General features: G+C 38.5%; 1 protein-coding gene and 1 long non-coding RNA gene across 2 annotated transcripts in view; one reads left to right on the forward strand and one right to left on the reverse strand.

The window, feature by feature from the left end:
* The window catches only part of LOC121511350, a 119,337-nt gene that overhangs the window by 50,109 nt on the left and 41,480 nt on the right, over positions 1–27,748 (forward strand). The gene's annotated exons all lie outside the window — the stretch shown is intronic.
* The window catches only part of khdrbs2 (KH domain containing, RNA binding, signal transduction associated 2), a 194,470-nt gene that overhangs the window by 4,560 nt on the left and 162,162 nt on the right, over positions 1–27,748 (reverse strand). The window contains exons 7-10 of the mRNA XM_041789997.1: positions 20,622–20,704; positions 17,720–17,778; positions 11,786–11,882; positions 2,770–2,822 (exon numbers count right to left, since the gene is read on the reverse strand). Of these exons, the coding sequence (XP_041645931.1) occupies positions 11,788–11,882; positions 17,720–17,778; positions 20,622–20,704 (237 nt within the window). The 3' untranslated portion in view covers positions 2,770–2,822; positions 11,786–11,787. The remainder of the gene's footprint in view (positions 1–2,769; positions 2,823–11,785; positions 11,883–17,719; positions 17,779–20,621; positions 20,705–27,748) is intronic.

A 27,748-nucleotide genomic window follows, 5' to 3' on the forward strand; every position in this document is an offset into this window, starting at 1 on the left:
GCCACATCCAGCGATTAAGAGTAAATTCTCTCTCCAGTGAGTCTGCACATGGTAAACCTGCACAGTCTGCCTCCATATGGCTGCTAGTAAATAAATAACTTTTTCAGGAATACGCTGCATGTTGTTGAGGAAGTTGGCCAAAAAACAACATTAGCCAGGTGGGGAAAGGCTTTAATCCCAGTTTAGATGCAGCTTTGGCTTCATGAAGATTTAACGAGAGTTCTTTTATCACTAAATCTGCATATTATTCCTCTTGAACTCGCACTTTGATACAAATGATATGTCTTTTGCATAAAGTGATGTCTTTTATTTCTCAAGCTTAGAATAACTACAAAGAACTTTAATTCCATGCTACACTAGAGACTGTTAAACATTAAATGCTTTTTGCGACTATTTACAGACTCTTTGTTCTTGCTGAAATATTTCTTGTCACTAAATAGAGTCATAGACAAAATGATAGCCTGCTGTGACAAGAGAGAAAGCTACAGTCCTTATCTACACTGGCAAGTACGGATTCCTGCATGTCACATTTTACTCTGATAAAGACTGGGGTTATTGAGGTCACATTGCTGAAACATTGCCTTGGTTCTTGAGGCTTTTTTGGGCCCTGTCTCAATCAATCCTATTAATGTGCTCTGCAGTTGACAGCCCATTTAGATTGACGATAATTTAATGAGCATGAAATCAACAAAAGGTGCTATAGTGCTTTTTAAAAAAGCATTTTGTGCATACCGAAAATGGGAAAGCATGACTTATTGCAGCCTTCTAGGAGAGGAATCTGTCTCCAGCTTAAATATAAACAACTACTGATGCAACATTTTGCACTGCTAGGTTTGCTTTGTTCATAAATCTTTTCATGCATTACCAGAACAAGTGTGCAATTAAGGCGTTATGCCACTGAATATATTTTCAAAGAGAATTTTCACCTTTGGAAAAATGTCAGAAGAGGGGTATGAATTATGAATAGGTCAGCAGGTATTTGTCCACGGGGATTAAGTGGAGCTGTATTTGCACAAAACAGGCCAGAGTGAAAAATACACACAAATAGGATTTTTTACAGAAACAGCAGGGAGGAAAGATGCAAATACAGGATGCAGGAGGAATAAAAAAATCCTATTTGCCTGAAAAAGAAACAGCTAGATACAGTAAGTATCTTATTAAATCGCCTCAGTCTGGTTTTCAGTACACTGTATAAGTAATTCTAAATCTGCATTTCCAAGCCATACTGCTTACATCCCTTTCTTCAAGCTGCCTCATACTCTCACTTCTCTGCTGTTCTACAAATCAGATGATTAATTACTTCAAATCAAACCACAGTTTTAGTCAGATTTTCTCTCTAATTTTAATTGCTTGTCTGTTCTTTATTGTGTTTTTAATGAGATGCCAGAGTTAAACGTACTCTAACACTCTGAGTTAACATAAATAAGATTTAACGGTTGATTCATGAGAGTGTGCAGCAGGACAGAAATTATATTTCAGTCTTTTAAGAGTGCACAGAGCTAAAAGAAAATATAAACCCATAAACAGAAATGGACATATTCAGTTGTAAACTGTGGTTAGCATTAAAAAGAAAGCTTATTAACATGGAGGAAATGTCATTCTGTTTGAAGCTGTTTGCTATGAGTTGAAGTCAGAATTTAAAATAGCTATTTTTTTTTTTTTTTTTCAAATAAAATCAATCAGGGAGGTTAATTGAGCCAGGGTTGCTGATTTTCTGTTACTCATATCTTGTTTAAATGTTAGAAATATATGTGAAAGTGTAGGTCTGAAGGGATTCAGTGACCCTGGCGTTGTCTGTCATCACACCGTATTCACTACAAACTGCACTATATGGTGAATATACTGTGGTAGGAATGGAACAGGATCAAAGTCTCACAGTGTGTTAATACCTCAGTAGAAAGTCCAAATGGATATTTATTGTGTGATTAAAAATATAACAATCTGTGCAAAAAAGTGCTGTAGTTGTGCGTTAGGCTTAAAAATATATACTCAGGCTCCAGCAGCTTTTCCCAACCTTCTAAAACTTTTATTGTCCACCACTGAAAACAGCTGTTGTGTTAGGTGATACATCACCAATACACCTTGTGATCTGTTCAGCACTTGCATTGTTATGGGACTGTAACTTGTTTTGGCCTGGCCAAAAGCCAGCGATTGAAGCGCAGAGGATGATGGGTAAGCAAGGGTTTGGTAACTGTAGTTCCCATTAAGGCTACTGGAACGAATTTCAGGGTTCGAATATAATATGAATATTTAAAAACTCTTTAATATTTAAAAGCTGAAGTGTGTGTTCGAGTGTGTTTTAAAATATTTTTGCTGTTTATAATCATTCTCAAGTCTCTGTCTCTCCTTGGCCTCTACGTCACCCATATGTAGGTGTAGGAACCAAATGTTTCGTCACGTGACATGATGAACAATAAAGTTTTCACACCAAAACACAGAGGCGCAACAATGGGGATGTTTGGGGATGTTTATCGCCAAGGTGTTGCACACGCTGATGGCGATTTGGCATATGAGGCTTCGCTACATCAAGAGATGCTGAAGCACCATCGTTCATAAACTGCTTTATACATCCAGTCTTTTGTGAATCACGTAACTTGAAAACCAAAATTTTTAGAATAAAATGACCACTTGGATATACGTTGTGATCAGAACTTAATGTTAACTCCATGTTAACATGGAGAAAATAGAATTTAAGACCTATACTGCAGCAGGAAGAGCTCTCAAACTTTTGGATTCCTTTTTCAGATGTGTACATTTAACTCTACTCACCTGTGACTTCCCTCTCCGCTTTGGTAAAAACACACAATAGTGTGTTTCTTTATCTACAAAAGAAGAAAAAAAAAGAAACAGTATTAAAAAATGACTCAGCTGTGTACCAACAAAACCACCACACTGCATGCATGTCCACAAACAGCACAAAACAGACATTCTATCCCATCACTGTGAAAAAAGTAAACCAATCCAAGTCGTTATAAATATCATGAGATTTTATGATGAGTTTTGAGCAAATTTTTGGATTAATTTAAAAGGATGATATTATGTTTAGTTTGCCGGACATTATTTTAGTCTGGTTTATTAAAACGTATTATCTCTTCTGTTAGCTCAGTGAATGTTTATTTAGAGATATGAGGGGATTTTAATTCAACAGGCATTTATTCGGGGTTAAAAAGGGCAGGTTTACTTTTTTTAAGTGGAGGTTAGCATTGATTATTAAATTAGAATTATTATTATTGGGGTTACCTGCTTAGTGTTTAGTCTTCCTTTCAGTCCAGTGATCTACGCTCTTTATGCGAGCCGGGCTTCAGGTGGACTAATCACAAAGGAGAATTCAAAGCGCTAAATGGACTTCAGCTTCGATGTTTAAGCACGGGAAACTACAGTGAAAATCCAGCTTTCTCAGGTTAAATGACAGAAACTCAGACAGAGGTTAGCAGAGACATTGATGAGTCGCAGATAAAAAGATTTTTTTCACTCAGCAAAAACACACTTTGAGAGCCTGGATATCCAAATCGACTTCCTGTATGGCCCATTATGCTCAGCTTCAGACGCTAAGCTTATTAATTAATGCATTTAGATGATAATATATGAGGGCTTCTTACCTCTTTTAACTCCATATCATTCTCAGAGTCAATCAGAGTCTGTTTAATGGTGTAAAACTTCAGAGGATGGATTAAGAAAAGAGATGTATTAGTTTCTAAATAAGAAAGTGATCAAAGATTGAGAAAGACGACTGTGCAGGAAGTATTTAAAGTGCCGCTTAGAGACAGGTTGGTGAGATTTCTTTATAAGACGAGTTAGCTGTTACCTGAAAACAGTAGTTAAAAAGTCTTGGTGTCATTTTTATTAACAAACTACAGGAAAAATGCATTTTATGGCTCCTATTTAGAGAGGCTTACACACTGACTTGAGGTTTATGTTGTTTTTATTAAATGCTTTATGTACAAATACAGATTACACACAAAACAATGCACCGAATATAAATCACACATTGAATATTGCTGATTGCTTTTAACCCAAACAAAAAAATGTGCTTTACACGATAAACAATCCCACATTTCATTTAAAATCACAATAATGGCTAAGCTAACTTTTAGTCTGTGGTATCAACTCTGTGAACTTTTACCATGAAGTTTTATACAGCATCAGTTATGGGCAGAGCTGGGCACACGCCAGTTAATTGTCAATTATATGTTTTTTATTCCCTTTTAACATGGAAGATGATTTGGTAAACCTTTAACTTCTTTTAATAACAGGTTTTTGTTAAAGTCAGTTTCAAATCAAAAGCATACGGTGTCCTGTTCTTTAGGGCACTGGTTCCCAGCATAGAGTCCAGCCGGGCCCCTGGGGGCATGAGGTTTTGTCTGCAAAAAGTAGATTTTCATCTAAACTTAGCACAAAATGTAAAGAAATTAGTGTTTGGTAGATAATTTCTTTGTTGTAACAGTGTGTCTAGGCAGTAAATCTTATACCACTGGAAAGCCTGTTTATTTCCCTTTTAAACGGTGCCACACCAAATCTCTGCCAATGCCAAACAGTTGATTCGGCCATTGACTCTTGCTTGGTGTTGTTTGGTGGATTGGATCATTGATATTGCACATTTAAATTAAAAAAAAAAAAACAGACTAACGGCTCATTTTTAATGTAAATGTATATTGGTTCCAAATATCACCAATCACTCTGACACTTACCAATAATTGGTTTTAGTATCAGCCTTGAAAAAACGTTATTGATTGACCCCCTGCTAACAAGAGCTGCTTGTTTTTAGGCTGTCTGATGGATCTGAAGCTTGATGCTGTCTTGGTTGGATCTTGAAAGGATATTTTGGCATTTTTTAAAATTGGGCTGAGTAAAGCCGGGTATACAATGTGCCAAAGGGAGTCATGCGACTCTCAGTCGGATCGGGCGTTGTTTCTTGTGCTGTGTAACAGGGGCATATGATAGCCGACCACAGCCCGTTGCACGACCTTACGATCAGCTCCCAACTGGTCGGGAGGATTTCTGGCATGTTTGATATTTTGGTCGTACGACTCCAGACACTTCACAGCGAGAGGAGAAACACGAGCAAAATAAAGGGTCAGACAACGTCCTAAATTACCATGAAAACAGCTGGAAACACTTTCTGATGCACCCCGCTATGATAAAGTAAAAGAATGAGCAGGAAATACTCCCATCTGCTGACCTGCTGCAGCTGCAGACACAGAGGTGCTTCCTGTCTCACACACACACAGGGAGAAATAGCAGGAGAGACAGAGAGAGAGAGAGAGAGCAGGAGAGATATGGGGGGTGGGGTGGGGGGATATGCCCCACCCTGAATGTGTGAGCCTTTAAAAAAGAAAACTCCGCGGGTTTCTGTCACAGTCCGTCTTGACTTCAGTCGCACAGTGTGAGCACTCAGGTCGTGCACGACTGTCGGATCGTACAGTGTGAGCACACAACTCGTGCACGATGGTCGTGCATCGTAAACGATCCAGTCGCACAGTGTGAGATGACATTCTGCCACGACCTTTGTATGGTCGGCTTGAAATCACACAGTGTACACCCGGTTTAAGGTACTTGGCAATAGTAGTGGCATTAGCCACTAGTGATTTCAGTGAGTGTTGCCCTTTCAAACAGGACACCCTTGGGACGCTAGGCTTTGTCACATAATTTAGGGAGTTTAAGGTAAAAAAAATCAACATTGGCTAAATTGTGCACTACATAGAAAATTTTTAAAGCATTTTATTTTTCACCCCTATAGCCTCTGTGTTTGGCTATTTTGCAATGCGAGCTTGGCTGCTGGCTACGTCCTCTTCCGCCTTAGTGTATCTGGAAAGCTGTTTCAGGCTTCATCAGAGGACACAACAAGTAAGTTCTTTTGATTCAAGTGGCAATAACGTGCTGTCTTCTGTTGACATGTCATTATTAAAGAAGCATGAGTACCTACACAACCCAACTTCAAAAATACAGAAATATCCCTTTAAATCATCTGATGGATCTGAAGCTTGTTCCTGTTGTCTCGGTTGGATCGTAAATGGTCAGAATCACAAGAGTCATAACTTATTAGTGATGTCTGGTGTGATATTTTTACATAGAAATTGTTCAATTAGTCATAATAACAAGGAAAAAACACACTGGTGGACCGAGTGTGAACTTTCTGACCCCATAAGTTTGAAAGTTTAAGTTAATATCAACTTTTGTTGATTTCTCTTGCAGATTTATAATTGCTTGCTTATGATATATTTGATCATGGATTAACAGTTAACAGATAGGGATGTACAGATGCATCATCTTAACATTGGTATTAGCTGATATTGGCCTTGCTGACAAACATCAGACATGCATAATTAAAGTAGCATGAACAGATATCTATAGCCAGTGTTTGTCTGTTGTGTCTAATCAGGTTGATATCTGGTATGCCTGACTGATGGCTCAAATAAGAGATTTTTTACTGGGCAGAGAAAGTCTCCTGTGTTTATGGTCAAACATGAGAGAAAATGTTGTCACAGTGGGAGTGTTGAAAAAACATCTGTATCGGTGCATCTCTATTAACAGTAACATTTCTGATTAACTGAGCCCACCTCTGGTTATGGGTAAACTGGGGGGTTGATTTAGACCTATGAACATTACATATTCTTATAAAACAAAGCTTATTTAGTAACTTTTCATTCAGAGATTTGTATTTTGGAAGGTTAAGTTTCCACTTGTTGCCTTTAATGAAGGTTATCAGGTCATTTGTGCTCTCTTCGTCTGTTGTCAGTGTTTTAAAAGCACTAAAACTTTAAGTCACGTTGTTTTATCAATTAAAGCAGGAGACATATACAGCAAAAAACATCTTAAAACTATCTTAAGTCACTGGCATGTCATCCAGCAACAACCCATTCAGATCGCATAAGGTTTTCTCATTCCTCTAGATCAGACTGACTCTCTGATCTGGTTTGACCATTGTGATGCTTTAAGGAAATACACTGGAGATGTCTCAGTACTCAGGATTTGGGGAACCAGCATCTTACATGAGTGGGGGACAACTTTGCTTAAGGTAAAGTCTGAAAAGGAAAAGGTTTTATGTTTCTAGTCTTTTCTTTCAATCTGAAGAAAAACTTGATAGGTAGTGCTTTTGTTTTTGATGGTCAATGAATGATGAGTGAATTATTATAAACTGCTGCATAAAAAATTATTCTTGGAATTAAGCAGATTGTTTTTTGTCCTGTCCCTTTAGGTGCAGACTTACCTATGAAGAAATCATGAACATCCTTAATAACTCAAAGAGTCATGATGATTTCAGCAGCATTAATTAACGTATGAAGACATGCATGAGATTCTTTTAATATGTGTACATCGCTGATATCTCATCATGGATTCATACATGAGTTTTCATGCATGAATTCATTATAAATCATCAGTGATGTGTGGACCCTCTACTGAAGCGTTAAAGATTTATTTTAAAACCAGAGTGAGCCCACATCCACTGTGATGTGAGTGTCACATTTTCTCTGCAGCTTTTGTTGGTTAAGGAATCATCTTGTGTGCTACACAATGTTGGGTGACCCACAATGAGCTAAGCAGCTTTTGTGCTGTTTGGGAAAAATCAGAGCAAGTGTTATGTATGTCTTAAAGAAAACGTGGTTTATTCAGGGAGCTGCAGGGGGACGACAGACAGGAAAAATAGATTTTGCTTGTTTTAAGTGCTGTCGGAGCAGAAGATGAGTTTGCCTTGATGAACGTGATTATATATGGATGTACTCGCAGTGACCTCACGCACTCATCTCCCAACCCAGTGTCTGGTTGCTCTGCATCACTGCTTTGTTTTTAACAGCTTACTCATGCTCTTGATTGCCCTCTCCACCTCTCTCCAATTGTCGTTATCAGCCCTTGACTGTACCTAACATAGCTGTCCCTCCTCACAAGTCCCTGACTACAGCAGCTTTGCTGATGGCCACAGTGCCAGAATAGGACGCTAAGAACTGGTCTGTTGCATTTCTGGTAGAGCCGTCAAACTGTTACATTGCTAATCAGAATTAATCCCAGCATTGCTGTAGTTAATCACAGCTAATGAAGAGATGCCTGCAAGCTAGTTAGGGCAGTCATCTCAAGCCTAATGATTCACACCTGACATGCATCTTAATCAATTCACATGACGCACATCCTACTAATTCAGTGGTCTATTTAAGATGCAAGATTTACAGTCTCCTCCTCTGCTCTGCAACTGCCACTTCTGCCCTCAATCAGCACTGTGCTCCTACTTTCAATCCACCTCCACCCCAGCACCTACCTGCAGGCTCCAACAGGGGGTTTAAGATGTTATCACTTTTTAATTCTGCATGTAAAGTAGATCTAGGTGGTATGATGAAGAAGGAGCCTGACACCAAACAAATGCTACCCTGCCATCATAAATGCTTGGACAATCGCATACCTGAGTTGACTGACTGAAAAGTCTCTTTTTTGCCACATTTTGAAATTCCACCACATTGACCCTTATGGAACCCTCCATCCATGCATTGTCCATACTGCTTTATCCCATCTGTGGTTGCAGGGCGCTAGAGCCTATCCCAGCTGTGGGGTACACCCTGGACTGGTTGCCAGTGAATTGCTGGGTTGACATGCAGAGACAAACAACCATGCTCACACTCATGCCTACAGCCAACTTTGAGCCCCCAGTTAATCTAACAAGCGTGTTTTTGGTGGTGGGAGAAAGCCAGAGTGCCTGGAGAGAGGCCTTAGCAAAAACACATGCACTTCAATCATTACCTAGCAGTGAACTAAAGACGTTGCTTTTTGGAAACTTACAGCAGTTGTGTGTGAATATCCAACCTTTAATATATAACACTCAATGTGACTGTGAACCATCCATCCATCCATTGTCTATACCACTTATCCCGTTGGCGGGGTCATGAGGGGCTGGAGCCTATCCCAGCTGTCACTGTAAGAGGTTGGGTACACCCTGGACTGGTCGCCAGTCAATCACAGGGCTAACATATAGAGACAGACAACCAGGCACACTCACACCTACGACCAATTTAGAGTTACCAATTAACCTAAAGAGCATGTTTTTGGTGGTTGGAGGAAGCCGGAATACCTGAAGAGAACCAACGCACGCATGGGGAGAACATGCAAACTCCGCATAGAAAGGCCCTGACCGGAAAGTGAACCAAGGACCTTCTTGCTGTGAAGCAACAGTGCCGCCTTGCAGCCCGTGACTGTGAACCATGCGGTTTTAAGTACAGTCTGGCTATTCAGTAGCAGTACGTTGTTTACCCATTAATCAACTTTGTGCCTTAAACTAACAGTTTTTTCAAAGTGTGAGGCGGGCCTCCCCTGGGAGGCGCCACAGGACTTCAGGGGAGGGGCAGAACCATAAACCAGCAAAAGGTGATTTGCTTTGCTAACTTCTGCTGTGCATGGGGCAAATTGCACAGATTTATAGTTAATGCAGAGACTATACTAGAATTGACTATTAAAGTTAGGATTTTCCTACATTGGTCCTGATGATTCTTAGAGGCCACAGTGTTTAATTTGCAAAGTTACAAGCTGATGGCAGCATAAGGCTGTGTGACACCTGGGATCACGCAGAGACAAAAACACTAAGTCTCCTGACCAAACCAGGGGAATTTTTTATGACGGGAAGCAAATGGAATTTCTGCCACTGAAGGTAACTGAGACATCATGCACTGTAAACACTACAACAACCTCTGCAAGGGCAGTTTTTGGCATAAACAATGATCAAAACCAAGAACCAGGCAAGGCTGAAGATGGAGGATGATCTGCTGTTACACAATCCTGCATCAACTGCATAGATGCAAACTCATAGTTACCGCTACATTAGAGCATAGAGCATAATAATCAGGTAGTACTGGCAATAAGTTCAATACTGAAACCAAAAACTGATCGCCTGGGAAAGATGGATGTTTAAAAACATATGCAGACCAAAATACATGCATTGCTTAACAAATTTATTAGACCACCTGTCATATTTGTCTCAAAGCCCATCCAGCATCATGAAGTGCTTTAATGCAGACTCTTTCATTTTTAGTGAGCTCTCCACGTTTTACCATTTTGTTCAGGAATGAGGGATTTCAAACTGAATTCATCTAAATTTGAGCCGGCTCAATGGGCTTCTCTGAGAAGTCAGAAATTAATCAAGCATAACATTCAAACACTAAAACTCATTTTTCTGTTCAGGAATGCAAGTAAAAATTATAATTAGACATATTAATCAAGAAATAATAATGTGCTTTACTACTTTTTCAGGTTTTTTGTAAATCAGTAAATTTGAAAATTCATGGATAACAATAATAATGATATTTTAGCATAAAAAATATAGTTAAAGAGCTCCAACATGTTGGTGTATTAATCATTGCAGAAACCTAAAAAATGATTTTGGTAATTACCAATGCTGTTAAAGGGATACTTCAACATTTTGGCAAATTTGCCCATAGCCATAATTCTTATAGTCTTAGTAACAGGTTCGCTACCTTCAGCTGTCGGTGCAAGCTATTTTTAGATCGGCGCTGCCGAGATTGGACCTGCTGTGCCAACTCAATGTAAGCAGACAGTATTCCGGCTTTTCCTCATCAAACTCGTCAAATACCCAATCCAACAACTCCAAAACACTCTCGTGGACAAGTTGTGACCTGTACCTTCACCATGCTATGAAATAATCATGGAACATTACGAGATGGAAATGTTTTAAAGCTAAATGCAAAGCTGGAACTACACTCCAGACATGGCTGCTGCACTGTGTCACTCCGCCCAGTGGTTTACTCAAGAAATAGTTAAGAGTATTTGCTTCGTGCGTCGTAATGTTACATAATTATACGTTATTATTTCATAGCGTGGTGAATGTGCAGGTCACAACTTATCCACGAGAGCGTTTTGGAGTTGTTGGATTGTGTATTTGATGAGTTTGACAAGGGAAAGCCGGAATACCGTCTGCTTACATTGAGTTGGCACAGCAGGGTCGAACTCGGCAGCGCTGATCTAAAAATAGCTTGCACTGACAACTAAAGGTAATGAACCTATTACTAAGACTGTAGGAATTATGGCAATGGGCGAATTTGCCAAAATGTTGAAGTGTTCCTTTACTTTAGGGCAGCTGTGGCATGAACCTTACTTTGGTTAGGGTTAGGGTGGTCTAATAAATTTGTTAACCACTGTATAAAAATGTTAACATAAAAATATTTGAAGATGAGACATTAATGTTTGAAAATATAGTTGCTGAAATCATATTTTTTATGAGGGTGGGGGTCCTTAGAATAAATTATGTTCTACTGGGGGAGGCTCACGTTCCCAAATGTAGAAAATTCTTTCTGTAAACAAGCTCAAGGTTTTGCCCGTTTCTCAGATTTACCTGAGTTTTTTGGAGTCAGTAAGAGTCGACATACTCTGTTTTTCAGTTTAGCATTTTTCCAATGCTGTGTTGCCTCACAGGGTCTGCTAAACTTTCTAAATCACTTCATTAAAGACAACAAATGGAAACTCATGTCCTAAACAAACATAACAAAAGAAGTCTGCTGTTAAATGTCAAAAATCTGACATAACTACCTTTTGTCTGAGGGGAAAAAGGTGGAAAATTACACCAAGGGTGAGCGTGTTTTCATGTGTCTTTAACTGTTGACTTTAATTCTTATGCATAAAATCCCAACTATTCCAGTAACATTAAGGTTTGTGGATTTGTGTGCTTATGGGGTTATTCTTTATTTCTATGTCTGAGGGAGACGAACAAAAAAAAAAGCAAATGTCACATCATTTTTCATGAGGATTTAAAAAATATAGAAAGAGTTTGTCATCGGAGATCACATATCTGGAGCACCTTCAGTATCTACCATAGGGATGTTTCCTGTAGCCCCCTCTTGTCAGCCGTAAAATCGGGGCTTTGAGGCTGGGACGGGAGCTGGCCCACTCTTCCTCTGCAAAGACAGTTTAAAAAAAGGAAAAACATTCACTGTGCAGAGAAAGTTCATGTCACAAAGTCACACTGTGAGCTCAGGTACGGTACACTATTTCCCCACAATCCATTTAAGCAGAGACAAGAAAATTCAAGCGAGCAAATTCTATCCGAGGTTCTTTAGAGGCTTCTCTCCACAGAAAATTAATTTTATAAGCTCTTTGCCCTCTGTTGGACCAACACTGAGATCTGGCTGTCAGCAGCTCCCTCCTCATAGAGCCAAATTACATAAAGACGGCCACCTCTGCTGCATGGCACATTGCACCGCTTCCAAATAAGAAAGTGTTTATGGAGCAGAAAATCAAATCATTGGCCCCTTGGTTTTGGTTTGGTCCGACCTCAACACCCCGATGCACATTTCATTGTGCTGAAAATGAATGAGCCCGCAAACTCAGAGTGGCAACCAGCTTATCGCCTCTGTCAAGGGACGACCTTGTCTCCACATTTTTGCAATTTTTAACATTTGAAGCCTCACATGTTTGACTTTATGCTTTAAACAAAACATTTTAAATATATTTAGAGGATTAAAAATGTAAAAACAAACTCCTTCCTTGACATTTGCTGTTTTTGGAGTCATTTTTTTACTCACTGCAGTGCTGCATGCACAGCTGAGGATGCTCAGGCGAAAGTAAAAGCTTTCCCAGAATAAGCCAATAAGGCCTGCATCCAAAAAAGCAAAACACTGCACCTTTACAGCGGGCACTGGTTTGCCCCCTGAGCTTCAACTGGCACATTTACTGTTCTAGTCAAATGCAGAATGAAGCCAGAAAGGTAGGAGGGCTGGTGCATACAGGAGCGGCTCCCAGGGTGAAGATGATTAGAAGTGGGCTGGAATCACAAGGCCTTTCTTCCTTTGTTTCTCTGCAGTGAAACATCTCTTAAATATCTGTGAGCTGCAGCCAAGACTTGTTTTTTTCTTGTTTGGATTAATTCTGAATAAGTTTCAAGGGTGTTTCTTTGAAAAGTTTGTTTTTAATCCCACACTGTGCCCACACATTGGACCAATTATCTTTAACAATAAAGGCAGATTACTGTTGTTTTGTGAAATATCATCAGCCTAAAGTTAGTCATAAAGAAAAGCACTGCAAAGCATTTCAGGACAGGAGCTCCTATTGCATACAAACTGAGCTGCAGATAGTGCTGTGAAGAACAGTGCAGGTATAAAGACAAAAATGTATAACATTGAATTAGACTTTCCCTTGCTGGATTCTTAGTTGCAAATGATAAACCTCCATTAATCTGTCAAAAATCCTTCTTTCCAACAAAAAATCAATTTCCTTAAAGCTACAATATGTACAGTTGCATCTAAATAAAAACAATATTATGAAAATGTTCTTTTTTTCCCCTGTGATTTAATTCAAGTGCAATTCCATGTACTCCAGATTCCTCTCTTACAAAGTGAAATATTTCAAGACTTTTTTTTTGTTTTAATCTCAAAGAAATAAAAAAAATCCACTCCCTCAGAATATTAGAAAATCACAAAACACAAATCAAAAAAGGATTTATAATACAGAAATGTTGACCTTCAGGAAAACTATGCAACTTTATGCACTCAGTAATTAGTTGGAGCTTATTTTGCACAAATTACTGCATCTATGTGGCATGGAGCCAATCAGTCCGTGGCACTGCTGGGGTGTTTTGAAGCCCAGGTTGCTTTGATAGCAGCCTTCAGCTCGTCTGGTGTCTCTCATCTTCCTCTTCACATTTTCCCAGAAATTCTCTAGAGCAGGGGTGTCAAACTCAGTCACAGCAGGGGCTGGATTCTGGATTTAGGTCTGACCTGAGGGCCTGAAAGGGTCAACATTTGATCATAACTGTCAACCTCATTTTTACCAGTAATAACATATGAAAAACCCCAGCACTGATGATAAATCATTTGAAAATTCAAAAGAGTAAAAAATGATAAGTTTAAAGGCTCATATCTGAGACAAAAATTCCAATTTATTAGTTCAAAAGATCAGAACATGATATTAAAAACAGAAAAATAATGTTGTTAAAGAGCAAAAAATATATGAGGAGAAAGTTGAAATCATAAATTTGAAAGGTCAAAATATGAGATCAAATTTGAAATCGTGTGTCAAATCAAATCGGTCAAATCAAAGTTAAAAATATGACTTAATTTTAAATTTGAGAGTCTAAAAGGTCAAAATATGATATATAAAGTAAAAAATATTAATTTAGAATGTCAAAATATAAGAAAAAAATTTGAAACCATGAGTTTATAAGTCAAAATATGGGATTAAAAAGCCAAAGTAAGGAGTTGAAAAGGTTAAAATGTGACTTTGAGTATCTAAAAGATAAAAATGGGACATATAAAATCCAAATTCTGAGTTGAAAAGGTCAAAGTATGAATTGAAAAGTCGAAATCATAAGTTTGAGCCGTAAACTTGTGATGCAAAAATGAAAATATGAAATAAAAACACAAATATCTTTCCCCATATTCATCACTTTTTATGAAATCGCTCTTACTCTTTACTTTTATAGATTTTTATGGCTTAACAAGGATATTTTAAATAATCAAGTTGAAGTTTACATTATCATACCAGAGAAAATCTGCAGACCTCATACTGGTGGGCCATTAATAACACAAATATGATATGGTCTTGGGGGCCGGATATATAATAGTTCCACGGGCCGGATTTGGCCCCTGGGCCTTGAGCTGACACCCCTGCTCTAGAGGATGCGGGTCAGACCAGTCGGCTGGCCAATCAAACACAGTAATACCATGGTCAGCAAACCAGTTTCTGGTAGTCACTGTTGTCAGGTGCCAAGTCCTGCTGAAAAAGGGAAATCAGAATCTCCATAAAGCTCCTCAGCAGATGGAAGCATGAAGGACTCTAAAATCTCCTGGTAGATGGCTGACAGCGTTGACTCTGGACTTGATAAAGAGCAGTGGGCCAACAGCAGCAGATGACATTGAACCCCAAACCATCACTAGCTGGGTTTCCATTACGTTTTTTCGCAAAATACAAATGATATTTATTACATTTTGTCAAAGTACAATTGTGCTTTGAATGGGTTTCCACTTGAAGGGTGTTTTGGTCATGAGCCTTGCAATTCTCGTGAAATCTCATCTCGCAAGACTCCGCTGCAAGGAAGCTGGACATTCCAAAGCTGTTGCATGTTGGTATGGTTATGATTACATCTACAGCAGTTGCCTTGGTAGTTTTGAACAAAAGATGAAGGCAACAGATGATATTTCAGAGGCAAAGTCCATATGTATGGTAAATAAGGGTGTAATTATGATATGGAAAAGTCTTGTCTCCTCTTCTGTCCACACGTACCGCGCCTTGTAGCCTCGGAGTGATCTGGTCATGTGACACCATACGTTATGTCCTGTGACTTGTTAATGCGGAAAAAGTGTTTTCATTGCACTTTTGCGATCGAAACATCTGAAAACCTCCTCATGAGAGCGTTAAAACTTTTTTGCGATATTTGAGGGGTTTTTCGAAATTCAGTCAAGAAACAGTCCAGGTCTGTTTCTCCCTAGCCCAGGTGAGATGCTTATGTTGTCTGTGGTTCAGGATTGGTTCGACACTAGGAATGCAACACTTCTAGTCCATTTCCTATGTGTGGTGGTGACTCTTGATCCACTGACTCCAGCCTCAGTCCGCTCCTTGTGAAGCTCTCCTAAGTTCTTGAATCTGCTTTGTTTGACAATCCTCTGAAGGCTGAGCTCATCCCTGTTGCTTGTGCACATTTTCTTACCACACTTTTCTCTGCCAGTTATCTTTCCATGAATATGCTTTGATACAGCCTCTGAGAACAGCCTGCCCTTTCAGTAGTCACTTTCTGTGGCTTACCCTCCTTGTGGAGGGTAACAATGATTGTCCTCAGTACATTTTTGAAGTCTGCAGTCTCCCTCATGATTGTAGTTGTGTGTACTGAATCAGAGTGAGAGCATGAAGGCTCAGGAAGCCTTCTGAAATAAATCACAGGGAAAAAAGGAACTTTTACATGATATTCCTTTTTAGATGCACCTGTATTGTTATGAAACATGCATTTAATAAAAATCCCTTCCCCCACATTCATCTGCTGAAAAAAGATAAGTGAAGCTGAAAAAAATAGGCAAGAGATCCATGTGATTCCAAATTGTCTACATGTGGAGTAGAGGTTAGATTGTGTGCCTGAGCCTGAGGCCAACCTGGTGTGGCCTAAGGCCCAGAACCATGTCAAACCATGATCTCCACTCCTACCTTGAGGCTCCTTGAGGGGAGCCAAAGATGTTCTGTCAGGCATGGCAGCATGGCAGCATTACTAGGTTTACCCTAAATGATTGAGTTTTTTTCTATTTTTTGTTCTATTTTATCCATATTATTTCTTAATCTATTTATTTATTTCCCTACCTATTTATTTATTTAATATTTATTCTTCTTTCCACTAGAATATAGGGGTGTGAATCACCTGTGGCCCCATGATACAATATTGTCATGGTCCTTGGGTCACGATTCGATATTGCGATTTTTAACATTTTGCAATACAGTTAGTATTGCGATACCATATATTGCGATATATCGCTATCTATACTATTTTTTCAACTCTTTAGCTGATTTAGTATTAGTCTTGCCCTCATGTTTGTCGTATTTCCGCAGTATTTTATTTTCATGTAGCACTTCTTGCAAACCTCATGTGTCATGTCCATCTCATTTGTGCCCTGCTTGGATTCCTAATGTCCTTCCCCTTGTGCTGCCATGTTTGTTGTTCTAACATTCTCCTGCTCTATGACCGTCACCTCTGCTGACCACACTGGACAAACAATTGTCCAAACAATTGATTTCATTTTCCCATTATCATAGACTTCAGTTCATATTAGCAATTAATTTGAAAGAAGTCGATACTTGGTGGATGAGACGATACGATGTATCACTGGACCAAATATTGCAATACTATGCTGTATCGATTTTTTCTTCCACCCCTACTAGAATAACTTTCTTTTAGTATTAAAAGATTCTGTGCAAAATTGCTGGCCAGCACTGACTGTAACAGGTGATGAAATTGGTGGAATTTAACTCCAAATGAAACCAGGTATTAAACTGGCACTTTTTCTCTCTCGCTTCTTCTGTCTCCACTCAAGTCAGCTGTTCCTGTGTGTCCTAAGATGATTTTATTAACAACAATATCAAGTGTTTAGTTCATATCATATCACCGTTTTCTTTCAATGTATGTTTTTGGCATAATGAAGGAGAAAAGCTGTTGAATGTAAGTGCTGCCAGCATGCTCCCCTCTACAAGCACACAGTGAAGTAGTATAGTGGGGGGCTAGCAAGGAAGAGAGAGCAGAGTGCACAAAACAGCGTTGTCACATCTCTTATGACTACCATCTGCAGGGATTTACACTCTTGGTTGTTGCTTTCCTGTGAGCTGTGGCACGATCTTAAAAGAGACCTGATCAGATACCTGCCTGGCAATTTTCTAGCTGGTTTGTAACTGTCAAAGTTACATATTCCTGCTTTAAGCCCACAGTGACATCTTTCAAATAGCTTTTTTTTTTTTTGCTGAGCAACACCTCCAGAAGATGTTAAATTCACACATATGAACCAGAGGAATCAGCAAATTTTCACTACAGGGGGTCCAGAATTAAACAGGGTTTGGCATGTGTTCTGTGACTCATCTTACCAAATTATCCATTTATAGTTTAAGCTCCAAAAGTGTGATAATGACAACTTCCCTTTGCAACAACATCAAAGATGTGTGAGCCAGTAGAGAAGGAAAGAGTGACACATCAAAAAGGTGTGACTCATATGTGGATCATTGGTGTTCTGCTCAAAAAAAGACAAGATTTTAAATAAACTATGCTTACCATAGTTGTTGTAGGATTCATCACTGGTTCCATGTCCGTATTCATAATAGTCTGAAATGCTAAATCAGACACAGAGGAGACATTAATAATTATAACATTAATATTTTTTTTTTAAGGGTGCCACAACAGCAAGTAAAAGCACATTACCAGGACAATTTAGAAACAGAAGAATGGGCAGAGTCTCCATGAGGAGAGCTGGCCACACACTACATCATTTTAACCTGACTTTAGGCCAGATGGACTGCTCACGTACCCACTGCATGGGATATATTTCACATCCATCCGGGCAACACCCAAAGTCTGTGTTTGGGAAGGGCAGGACCTTTTAAAAAAATTCTTGGAGGGGGATTGGACGACTGTTCTGTCCGTCACATTCTTTACAGCCTGATCAGAGTGAGAAGACAGACAGTGCCTACAAAAGTATTCACCCCCTTGGATGTTTTACCCTTTTATTGATCTTATAAATCAATCACGGTCAACATAAACTGTCTTTTTTGACAAAAAAAAATCTTTAGTGTCGAAGTGAAAACAGATTTCTACAAAGTAATGCCAAGCCAATAAAAATAGATGCATCTTTGGCTGCATCTACTGCAGTGCTGAGTCTCAGTCAGGCTTGCATACTGCAATTTGACTCAATTCTTCTTTGTAAAACTGCTCAAGCTCTGTCAGATTGCACAGGGATCAGGTGTGAACAGCCCTTTTTAAGTCCAGCCACAAATTCTCTAATGCAGTGATCATCAACTGGCAGCCACATCAGGCCCCCCACATCCTCCCATCCGGCCCCCAGAACATTATCAAATTCAGAACATGTGCAAAGGAAAAAATACACTGTGGTATTTTTGGTATCTTTTTTTTGTTTTATTAAACTCCCACAGCTATTAAAACAACTCCCAAAACAATTGAGATTGAAACAACTGAATCAGGCATGATTTTATGTTTCATCCTCTTTTCACAAATTCACCTGACAGCCGTTACAAGCAAAGATGATGAACGTTAAATACATACAGTATATTGCCAAAAGTATTCGCTCACCTGCCTTGACTCGCATATGAACTTAAGTGACATCCCATTCTTAATCCAGAAGGTTTAATATCAGTTAAGTTCATCCACACCAAACTCTCTCATCCATGTCTTTATGGACCTTGCTTTGTGCACTGGTGCACAGTCATGTTGGAACAGGAAGGGGCCATCCCCAAACTGTTCCCACAAAGTTGGGAGCATGGAATTGTCCAAAATCTCTTGCTATGCTGAAACATTCAGAGTTCCTTTCACTGGAACTAAGGGGCCAATCCCAGCTCCTGAAAAACAACCCCACACCATAATCCCCCCTCCACCAAACTTTACACTTGGCACAATGCAGTCAGACAAGTACTGTCTCCTGGCAACCGCCAAACCCAGAATCGTCCATCAGATTGCCAGATGGAGAAGCGCGATTGGTCACTGTAGAGAACACATCTCTAGACGTGGCCATAGAAGTGATTGGAGCACCTGATTTCAATTATTTGGATGGGTGAGTGAATACTCTTAGCAATAGTTTATTTATCTGTTATTTTTTGATTTAAAAAAACTGCTGTTTTCTCTGTCAACTTTTAGCCTCAGGCATTTTGGAAGTGCGGTTTTCCTGCTTGGGTTTTGCACTTGTCACTACACAACATATTAGCGTCAACACACTGACAGCCACAGAAGTATTCAGTTAAAATATCCCAGTTGCCCCCTTGTGGCTGGCTGGATATAGAGACTGATCTCACAATTAGAGCCTATAAAATTACATACATTTAAAAGAAAATAAACAAATATATGTTGGACCAATTTTTTAAATTTCTTTTGTTTATTTGAAAGCTCTGCTCTGAAGCTGGGATTTGGGTGGGATTAAAATTAATTCTGGTGAAATTTCGACACTGATCAAAACTAACAAAAATTAGTTTATGAAACTTTCAGTGAATATCACGATTGTGTTCCTGTAAAGGGTCCTTGGGTTTCTTGAAAGGCGCTATATAAAAGAAAAAAAGAAAAGAAGATTGCTGGTGCTGGGCCAAAACCTTGTATCTCCAAAATCAACCTTTTCAGGTAATTAAAAAAATGCTGTATTTTTCCAAATAATTTAGCACTAAATGAAGATAGTCAGCATCTTTTTTGACATTTATAATGCTCTGAAATATGCTAAAGCCCACTGACAGATATCAAAACCATGAAAAAAGAAGATACAAGTTTTGCCAGAGATATGTGAAATACACTTCAACTGGCATAAGTTTAATCAATAAGTAACCTGAAAAGGTGCTGAGTTATCTAAGCCCTTCAGCCCAAGTTCTACTTGTTCCAAACAATGACAGAACTTTAACAACATGTCCTAAAATTATGTTTTTCACTATAAAAAGGCTTATTTTGCTCATCGGCTTGGCACTTACATAACTCAAGCAGCTTTATGCATTGCATTTGTCCAGGACTATTTTCAGCTGTGGATTAATACTCAGAGAGTGCTTCTGCTTGTATTTACAGCAGCCGGATGGTGTATTTGGGATTAAGTGCAGTGCCTTTGTTGCTCATTGATGCTTTTTTAATTAACCCATCTTTGAATGACAATGGAGCACAGAGGAATAAGATACATCTGAGTTTATACACATAGATAACATGATAAATTTGGTCCAACTTGAAATATATTGTTATGACCAAGTTTTTTATTAATATCAGCATTGACAGATAGCTTTTCCCCAGTGCTCTGTAGTGATGGTATAAAACTTTATCATGCCTAGATTTGCAGCAGTGATGAGCAGTGAGACAGCCGGTTGCAATGGACCTTTCACATGCTGTTTTGTAAATAACTGGAAGCAGATGGTGACTGAAAAAAAAAAACAGTGAATGGCTGTTTTTGTTCACTCAGAACTCGTGTGGGTGTTTGCTTCACCTTTTAGACTGATTGCTGTAGTTGTCCTCGTAGGCTTCATAACTCTCCTCATCATATTCTCCCCCGTACCCGTCATCGTAGCCCTGCGAGAAAACAAACATTTGCTGTTAACTTTATCTCTGTGCAGTCAAACTGGCTAGAGATAAATATAAAAACAATCAATAGTTAGTTCCACAGGCAAAGTCCATTACTTTGGGTTCATAATAGGACAGGAAACAAGAAAAAATCATGTCCAACAGGGGTTATTGATTCATCTTGGCAGGGGAGCGCATCTTAATGGTGGAGCCTAATGGACACCTCCTGAGTCTAACTGCAATATAGATCCCAACTATTGATAAGTATCTATTCGAGAAACAAGCAAAAGCCTGCAAGTAACTCAGGTCATGTTCGATAACAGTAAATATGGTTAAATCGTACTCTGCACACAATAAAGTCTTCTTGAATTTATGTTATTGATGCTTTGCAATACATCTCTCCAACTGTGCCGCCTGTGAGCATCATTACACAAACAAAAGACCCTGTTCTGTGCAGTTATAGAACATCTTTAGAATTCTAATAGTTTATATGTCACATAAACACATACAGTTGCTCTGCCCTCCTCCATCACAAAATATAGATCCTTCTGGGAAATCTCTCTGTTGTGTTTATTCAAGAAATTTAAAAAACTTGTGATGGAACATATTTTTAAACAATACGTTCTTTGTTTCTCTAATGAATGACGGGACCCAAAAGTGTCAAAACCTTAAAGAAACATCTTTTTTTTATGAGACAGATGCTAAGGAGCTTAATGAATTCTACAAAAACTAGACCCACGCTCCCATTGATTACTATGGTGTTCAAAATTCAAAGTCCGAGAAAAAACGAACGGGTGCGTGGATCATCACCAAAATCTAATCGATTCTTCCCTGTCACTATCCCAATATTCCCTGAAAGTTTGGCGAAGATCCGACTTTCTATTCTCGAGTTATCTTGTACACATACAAACAAACAAACAAAGATACGGAACCCTTTACATAACCCCCTGCCGATTTCATCGGCGTGGGTAAATACTTACGAGCTCCAGCACACAGTCTTAATCATGTAAACACAAAGACAGCACTTTGGTACTGACATGGTGGCTATGTATTTAAGTAGTTGCCAAATGCCTCTATTTTCTAATATAATTTACAGTGACTGTGGAATATCCAGCAGGGATGAATTTTCAATAATTATCAGGTGTGGCAAAATGCTTTTGTCAATATACTGTGTGTTTGCTCTCAGCCTTAACGTATAACATCTGTATTACAGAAAACAGCCCAGATACTCTTCTTGACCCAGCCCTGTACTTTCACTGTGTAGCAACAGGAAAATCTGCAAAGGCATTTAACTGCCAGGCTATAGTTCTAATGGAAGATAAAAACATTTATTCTTCCAATACTGAGTTCATACTATTGCAACATTTGTTGAAGTTATGTCAAAAGAGGTATTGATTTTTTCCATGTTTTACCAAAGTGTTTAAGTGAAAAATTCTGGTACTGTAAGAACTCTTAAACAGACAATATTGCAGTTATAAGAAATACTTTGAATTTCTTTACAATGGCTCAGAAATACAAAGATGTCTAAATAAGGGCTGAACGATTTGGGAAAATAATGTAATTGCAATTTTTTCCCCCAATATTGCAATTGCAATTTGATATGCAGTTATTTGTTAAGTTCATCATCTCATGTATTTTCTGAAAAACACAAGCAATAAATTTTTCTATATTATAACCAACACAACATTAGATTGAGCAAAGACTGAACAATTTAGAAAAAAATATCTAATTGTGATTATTTTGACTCATATTGCAAGTTGAAGATCAATTTTTGTATTGAAGGGAGGGTGATCATTTTCATATAATTCTCATATTTAATCCAAAAAATGAACAAAATTGAAGAAAGTAGGATTCTTTAGTAGACCATTCCGAAAAAATGACACATGAATGATTGCATGATATGTAATGGATAACATCTGTGCTGCAAAAAAAGTTTTAAACTGGCATTTTTAGTCACAAATTTCAGGTTAAAGAAATATTGCAGCTTCTGCGATTTGAAATTTGCACCAGGCCATATTGCAATTTAATCTAATTTTTGATTAATTGCCCAGCCTTAGTCCAAATATCCTGATTTGCTTAAGTTCAGATAAACTTTTTAACTCTGTTAGTAAGAGAAACCTCAAAAGTGTTGTCGACTGGGATGTTAGGATTATTTACACTTCAGTCATTTTCAAAACAACATGTCTTGAAACAATACAGTTTTCTTAGTTTTCATGATTGAAAGCACTGAAAAGTACCAGAGCTAGCAGGAGAAGGAGAGCTAGCAGATTCTGGTTTTATGAAATTAACGGATCACACTTAATGTTTTGCACATTTTTTCTTAAATTTTTTTAAAAAATAGAATCTTAAACAAAACTTACAGATGTACTTATTTTATCATCTATGTTCTTTGCACTTGAAACACTCATGGCTTTTTGCAAATAAAGTGTATTTTGTTTAAATCATTGCATCCGGGAGCTTTTTAAGGCTGCTGCAAAATCAGACATTTTAGACCGCAACAATCCCAAAAAAACCTCGCGAAATCCTGGAGGGACTGAGTAATGTCTGCATGTGCGAAGTTTGCCTGCGGTTTTGGTTGACTTGTATTTTTGTTGTCATGGTGTGAAAACATATTGATATTGTTTTTAATACCTGATATCTTGGCATCCCTACTGTCTACGGGGCTACAGTGTAATAAAAGAGTTGTTCGTGTGGTGTTAAACCTGACTCACTCTTTTACTTTCCTCGCTTGTTTTGTCTCCTGCATAAATCATCTAATCATCTGCATAACACAAAACTTCTTATGATCATCTGCCACATGTAGGAGAAACTAAAAGGATTGTTGTACCTTTTAATCTTTCCTATTGCTGACAGGCTCAAGAGTGTTGATTTCCCCAGGGATACCTCCCACATTTTTCAGAATCTCACTTTTTACTCCATGGCTCTCTTTTGCTTGATTTCACTCCAGAATGTCCGTCCAGCTGCCAAATACCAGATCAGGGAGGTGAGGGGTTCATCAAAATGCTCACTCACTCATTAGAGTTGCTCTCACTCACGAGAGTGCACTCACAGCGATTACCATTCATTAACAGAAGTGAGAACTCCTTAACCTCTCTGCCCCGGGTTTTGCCTCAAAGGCAACTTTAAGGATCCTGGATGTTCTCGGACTGTATTTATCAGATCTCTTTACAGAAAAACTGTAAGATGTTTTAATGTTTTCAAGATTGTGTGCAATTTGAGACCTCTTGCATTATAATGAATGAATAAAAAAAAATGTAACAGTGTCCTAAAAAACAGGCCCCTCTTTCTTCCAGAGCCAACACTACTGGTCATGTGCTTTGTGATCACATGATCTGACATAAAACAATTATGTAGTCTGACCACGGTAGAATCAAACTCTTTTTGACTCATCTATCTGTATTTCATATAAAAAAGTATCTCATACCTCTTGAATATATTTTTTTACGACCAACAGTCTCATAAATAGCTTCACTTACACCTGCAAGCTGTAGTAAGGCCAAAGTGAGCATAAAGAGGAAACTTGTCAGCTTTCTCGTTAAAAGACAGAAGTATTTGGTCACACCTGTTACTATTGAGTTCAGGTGTTTCAATCAGACCTGTTGCCGTTGGTGCCTAGCCACACACAATGGGTCGTCCTGAGGAGGTCAGTGACTTCAAGCGGGGTGCAGTGATGGATGCCACCTTTGCAATGAGACAGTTCAGGATATTTCATCCCTGCTGGATATTCTACAGTCAGCTGTGAGTGATATTACTAGAAAGTGGAAGTGTTTAGGAACAACAGCAACTCAGGCACGAAGCGGAAGACCAGGTAAAATCCCCGAGCAGGGTCAACGACTGTTAAGGCACATGGTATGTAAAAGTCACCAGTGCTCTGCTGATTCCATAGCTGAAGAGTTCTGAACTTCCACTGGCAATAATGTAAGAGCAAAAACTGTGCATAGGTCGCTTCATGGAATAGGTTTCCACAGGCGAGCCGCTGCATACAAGCCTCACATCTCAAAGTCCAATGCCCAGCGTGCGATGGAGTGGTTTAAAGCACACAGACACTGGACTGTAAAGCAGTGGAAACATGTTCTTTGGAGTGACCAATCACACTTCTCTGTTTGATCGGTGAGTCTGGGTTTGTTTGGTGCTGTGAGAACGTTACCTGCCTGACTACATTGTTCCAACTGTGAAGTTTGGTGGAGGAGAGATTGGGCTGTTTATTGGGTTTGGTCTTGGCCCCTTATCTCCAGTGAAGGCCAACCTTAACACTTCAACATACCAAGACATTTTGGACAATGCTACGCTTCCACCTTTGTGGCAACAGTTTGGAGAAGGCCCTTTTTTATTCAGTGTTGAAGAACTTGACTGGCTCTCACAGATCGCTGACCTCAACTCCATTGAGAAATTTTGGGATGAACTGGAATGGAGATTGTGAGCCAGGCCTTCTCGTCCAACATCAATGGCTGACCTCATAAACATAATGAGTGGGTACAAATTCCCCCCAAAAACACGCCAAAATCTTGTGGAAAGCCTAGCAAGAAGATTGGAGGCTGTTATAGATGCAAAAGGGGGACAACTCCATATTAAAGTACATGTTTTTGAATTCAATGTCATCACAGTCCCTGTAGGTGTCTTGGTCAGGTGGCTGAATACTTTCTGAATACATATTGTGTTCATACAAATCCAAAGTTCCTTTAAGAGATCTAATGCATTTTACTTTGACATAATGAAATGTGTGAAAGCTTGAAAGAAGTCTGTTTATTCTCGATGTGTTTCCAGCGTGGCTTTATCCTCTCTGTCTGCTAGTAACAAAAGGGTAATATCATCTAGCTTTAGGTGTTGCTGCTTTTGGTAATGCTCTGTGACACATCGCTGTGAAGGACATCAAGTGCGGCTACACAAAATAAATTACATTTTCAGGACTAGTACAATCTCTCGCTCCTGTCGGGTAGTGCTGATTCAAACACTTCTGGTTCCTGTGTGGCTTTATTTGTGTGAACATGACTTTGACTAAATTAAAGTTAGGGATTATGTCAGGGATTAAGTTGTTCAGGGGATCCAATACTTCTCCTTTTCTTGCATGAGTCTTTCTCCACAAAAGGCAGAGCCAGAGAGCTGAATATCTCCATAATTGACTGTTTTGTTAGCAATCCCACATGACAAATCGCTCCACAGTGGACTGTAAATGTAAGGCAATCAGTGGATTTATTGCAGTCAAATGTAATATAAAACTAAACCTTCAGTTATGATAAAGAATTGTAGGAGTGAGCAGTCATCCTGCTGAGGCTGATATTTATTAAAAATGGGCGTTCTACCACTCAGTTATAATAATTTGTTCTGCCTTTAGATATACAGAAATGTCAGAGTTGTTCTCAGTGCATTGGACATGCTAAATAAATGACAGAGACGCTGAATATGTGATGTGTGTAGCTGTTTGTTTACTAAAAACTATGTGTGAGTGTGTTCAGTTCACCATGAGGAAGGTATTGATAAAGTTATCTCAGTGTCACGCTGCTGTTTACTCTTTCTAACACAGCAGTTATCCGGTTTAGGCTTTCTCATCTGTAAAATGTTACTTTTAAAAGTACATTTGCTAAAGAAACTTCTCCAAACTTCTTCTCAGCTAAAGCTCTGGGTTGTGCTCATGAGTGTTATTTTAATCCGAAAGCTGTGCATGCTGAAGAAGCCGACATAGACCTAAAAAAAAATATATCAATCCTTACTACACTCAAAGTTTAAACATTGGCACAAGAGATGTAAATCTTACAGTATCTCTTGATTTTATTCTGTTTCTTGGGCGGTTACGATCCAATTCAATATCAATTTTTGACTCAAATCGATTCCCAGACTTTACCACGTTCCCTTTCTCTTATAAATAGGTGATTATTTCAGGATCTGCTCCAGTCTGCTGTAAATTATTATTTGATGCTAAAATTAAGACTAAAAAAATATTGAAGATACTGCACTTTTTAGCATACATTTACAGTATTTTTATAAGATAATGTAAAGACACAAAGGAAAAGCTACAATAGAAAATTCATTTGTGAGTACATTTCAAAATATTTTTCATGAATGGATTTGTGAGAATAAACAAGAAGTATTTATAAGAAACTTGTCAGTGAAAAAAATGATCATAAATCTAAATAACTCACTGATGGTGAAAGTTAGGCTGTGTGATGGTTTAACATGTGACTATGTAAAACAGTGACTTTTAGCTGAATGTGTTGGTGATTGTCACAGTTACACCATGCATTATGTGGACTAAAGTAGGGGTGTAACGGTACGTAAAATTATGGTTTGGTACGTACCTTGATTTTGAAGTTTTTGAAAGAAGGGATATTGCCACCTTCGACAGTAAGATAATCATTATTCTCCTTTATTACTTTTTAAATTGTATTAAAATAAATAGACTGGATGAATTACATTTAAATTATCAATAATGCTACAACCTCCATCCAAAAGGTCTTAAATTAATACAAATATTAATACATAAATACATTTTTGAGTAACTGGGTTATTTAGATTGATATATTTACATATTTATACCCATTCTTTAGACACTAAAATTTCCCAGCCAACTTGAACACGTCATCATACAACCGTAAGTTAGCTTGTTAAGTATGCTAATTAATGTCCATCCCGCCGATTTCAACACGGACATCAGCACTGGATTACTTTTTTAACCAATGGGACCTACTACAGTTCCCCAAAAGAACTGGTGATGTCATGGGCTCCTTTATTTACCCTGCTGAAAATTACACCAAGCCAGGAAAGAAGAGAAAAACTTCTAATGATCTAAATCCAAAATTCAGTCACACATACTGTAGATCTCAGTGTTTTCACATGTTTAGAGCAAGCTTATTCCAACATATCTGTGTGTTGAGACACAAAATTTGGATTTCACTCTACAGGGTCTTTAAGAAGGATGGAGATGTGGAAAAAATGGAAAGAAAACAAGAAGATGGTTTGAAAATGATGAGTGCTAGTGAGGGAAACATGAACCAGTTTGCCTCTCAACTTGTCAATTGTTTGGTATGTCATGTAACAGGTCAGACAGAAAAATCCAAT

Source organism: Cheilinus undulatus, linkage group 6 (assembly GCF_018320785.1).
Source record: "Cheilinus undulatus linkage group 6, ASM1832078v1, whole genome shotgun sequence".
NCBI lineage: Eukaryota > Metazoa > Chordata > Actinopteri > Labriformes > Labridae > Cheilinus > Cheilinus undulatus.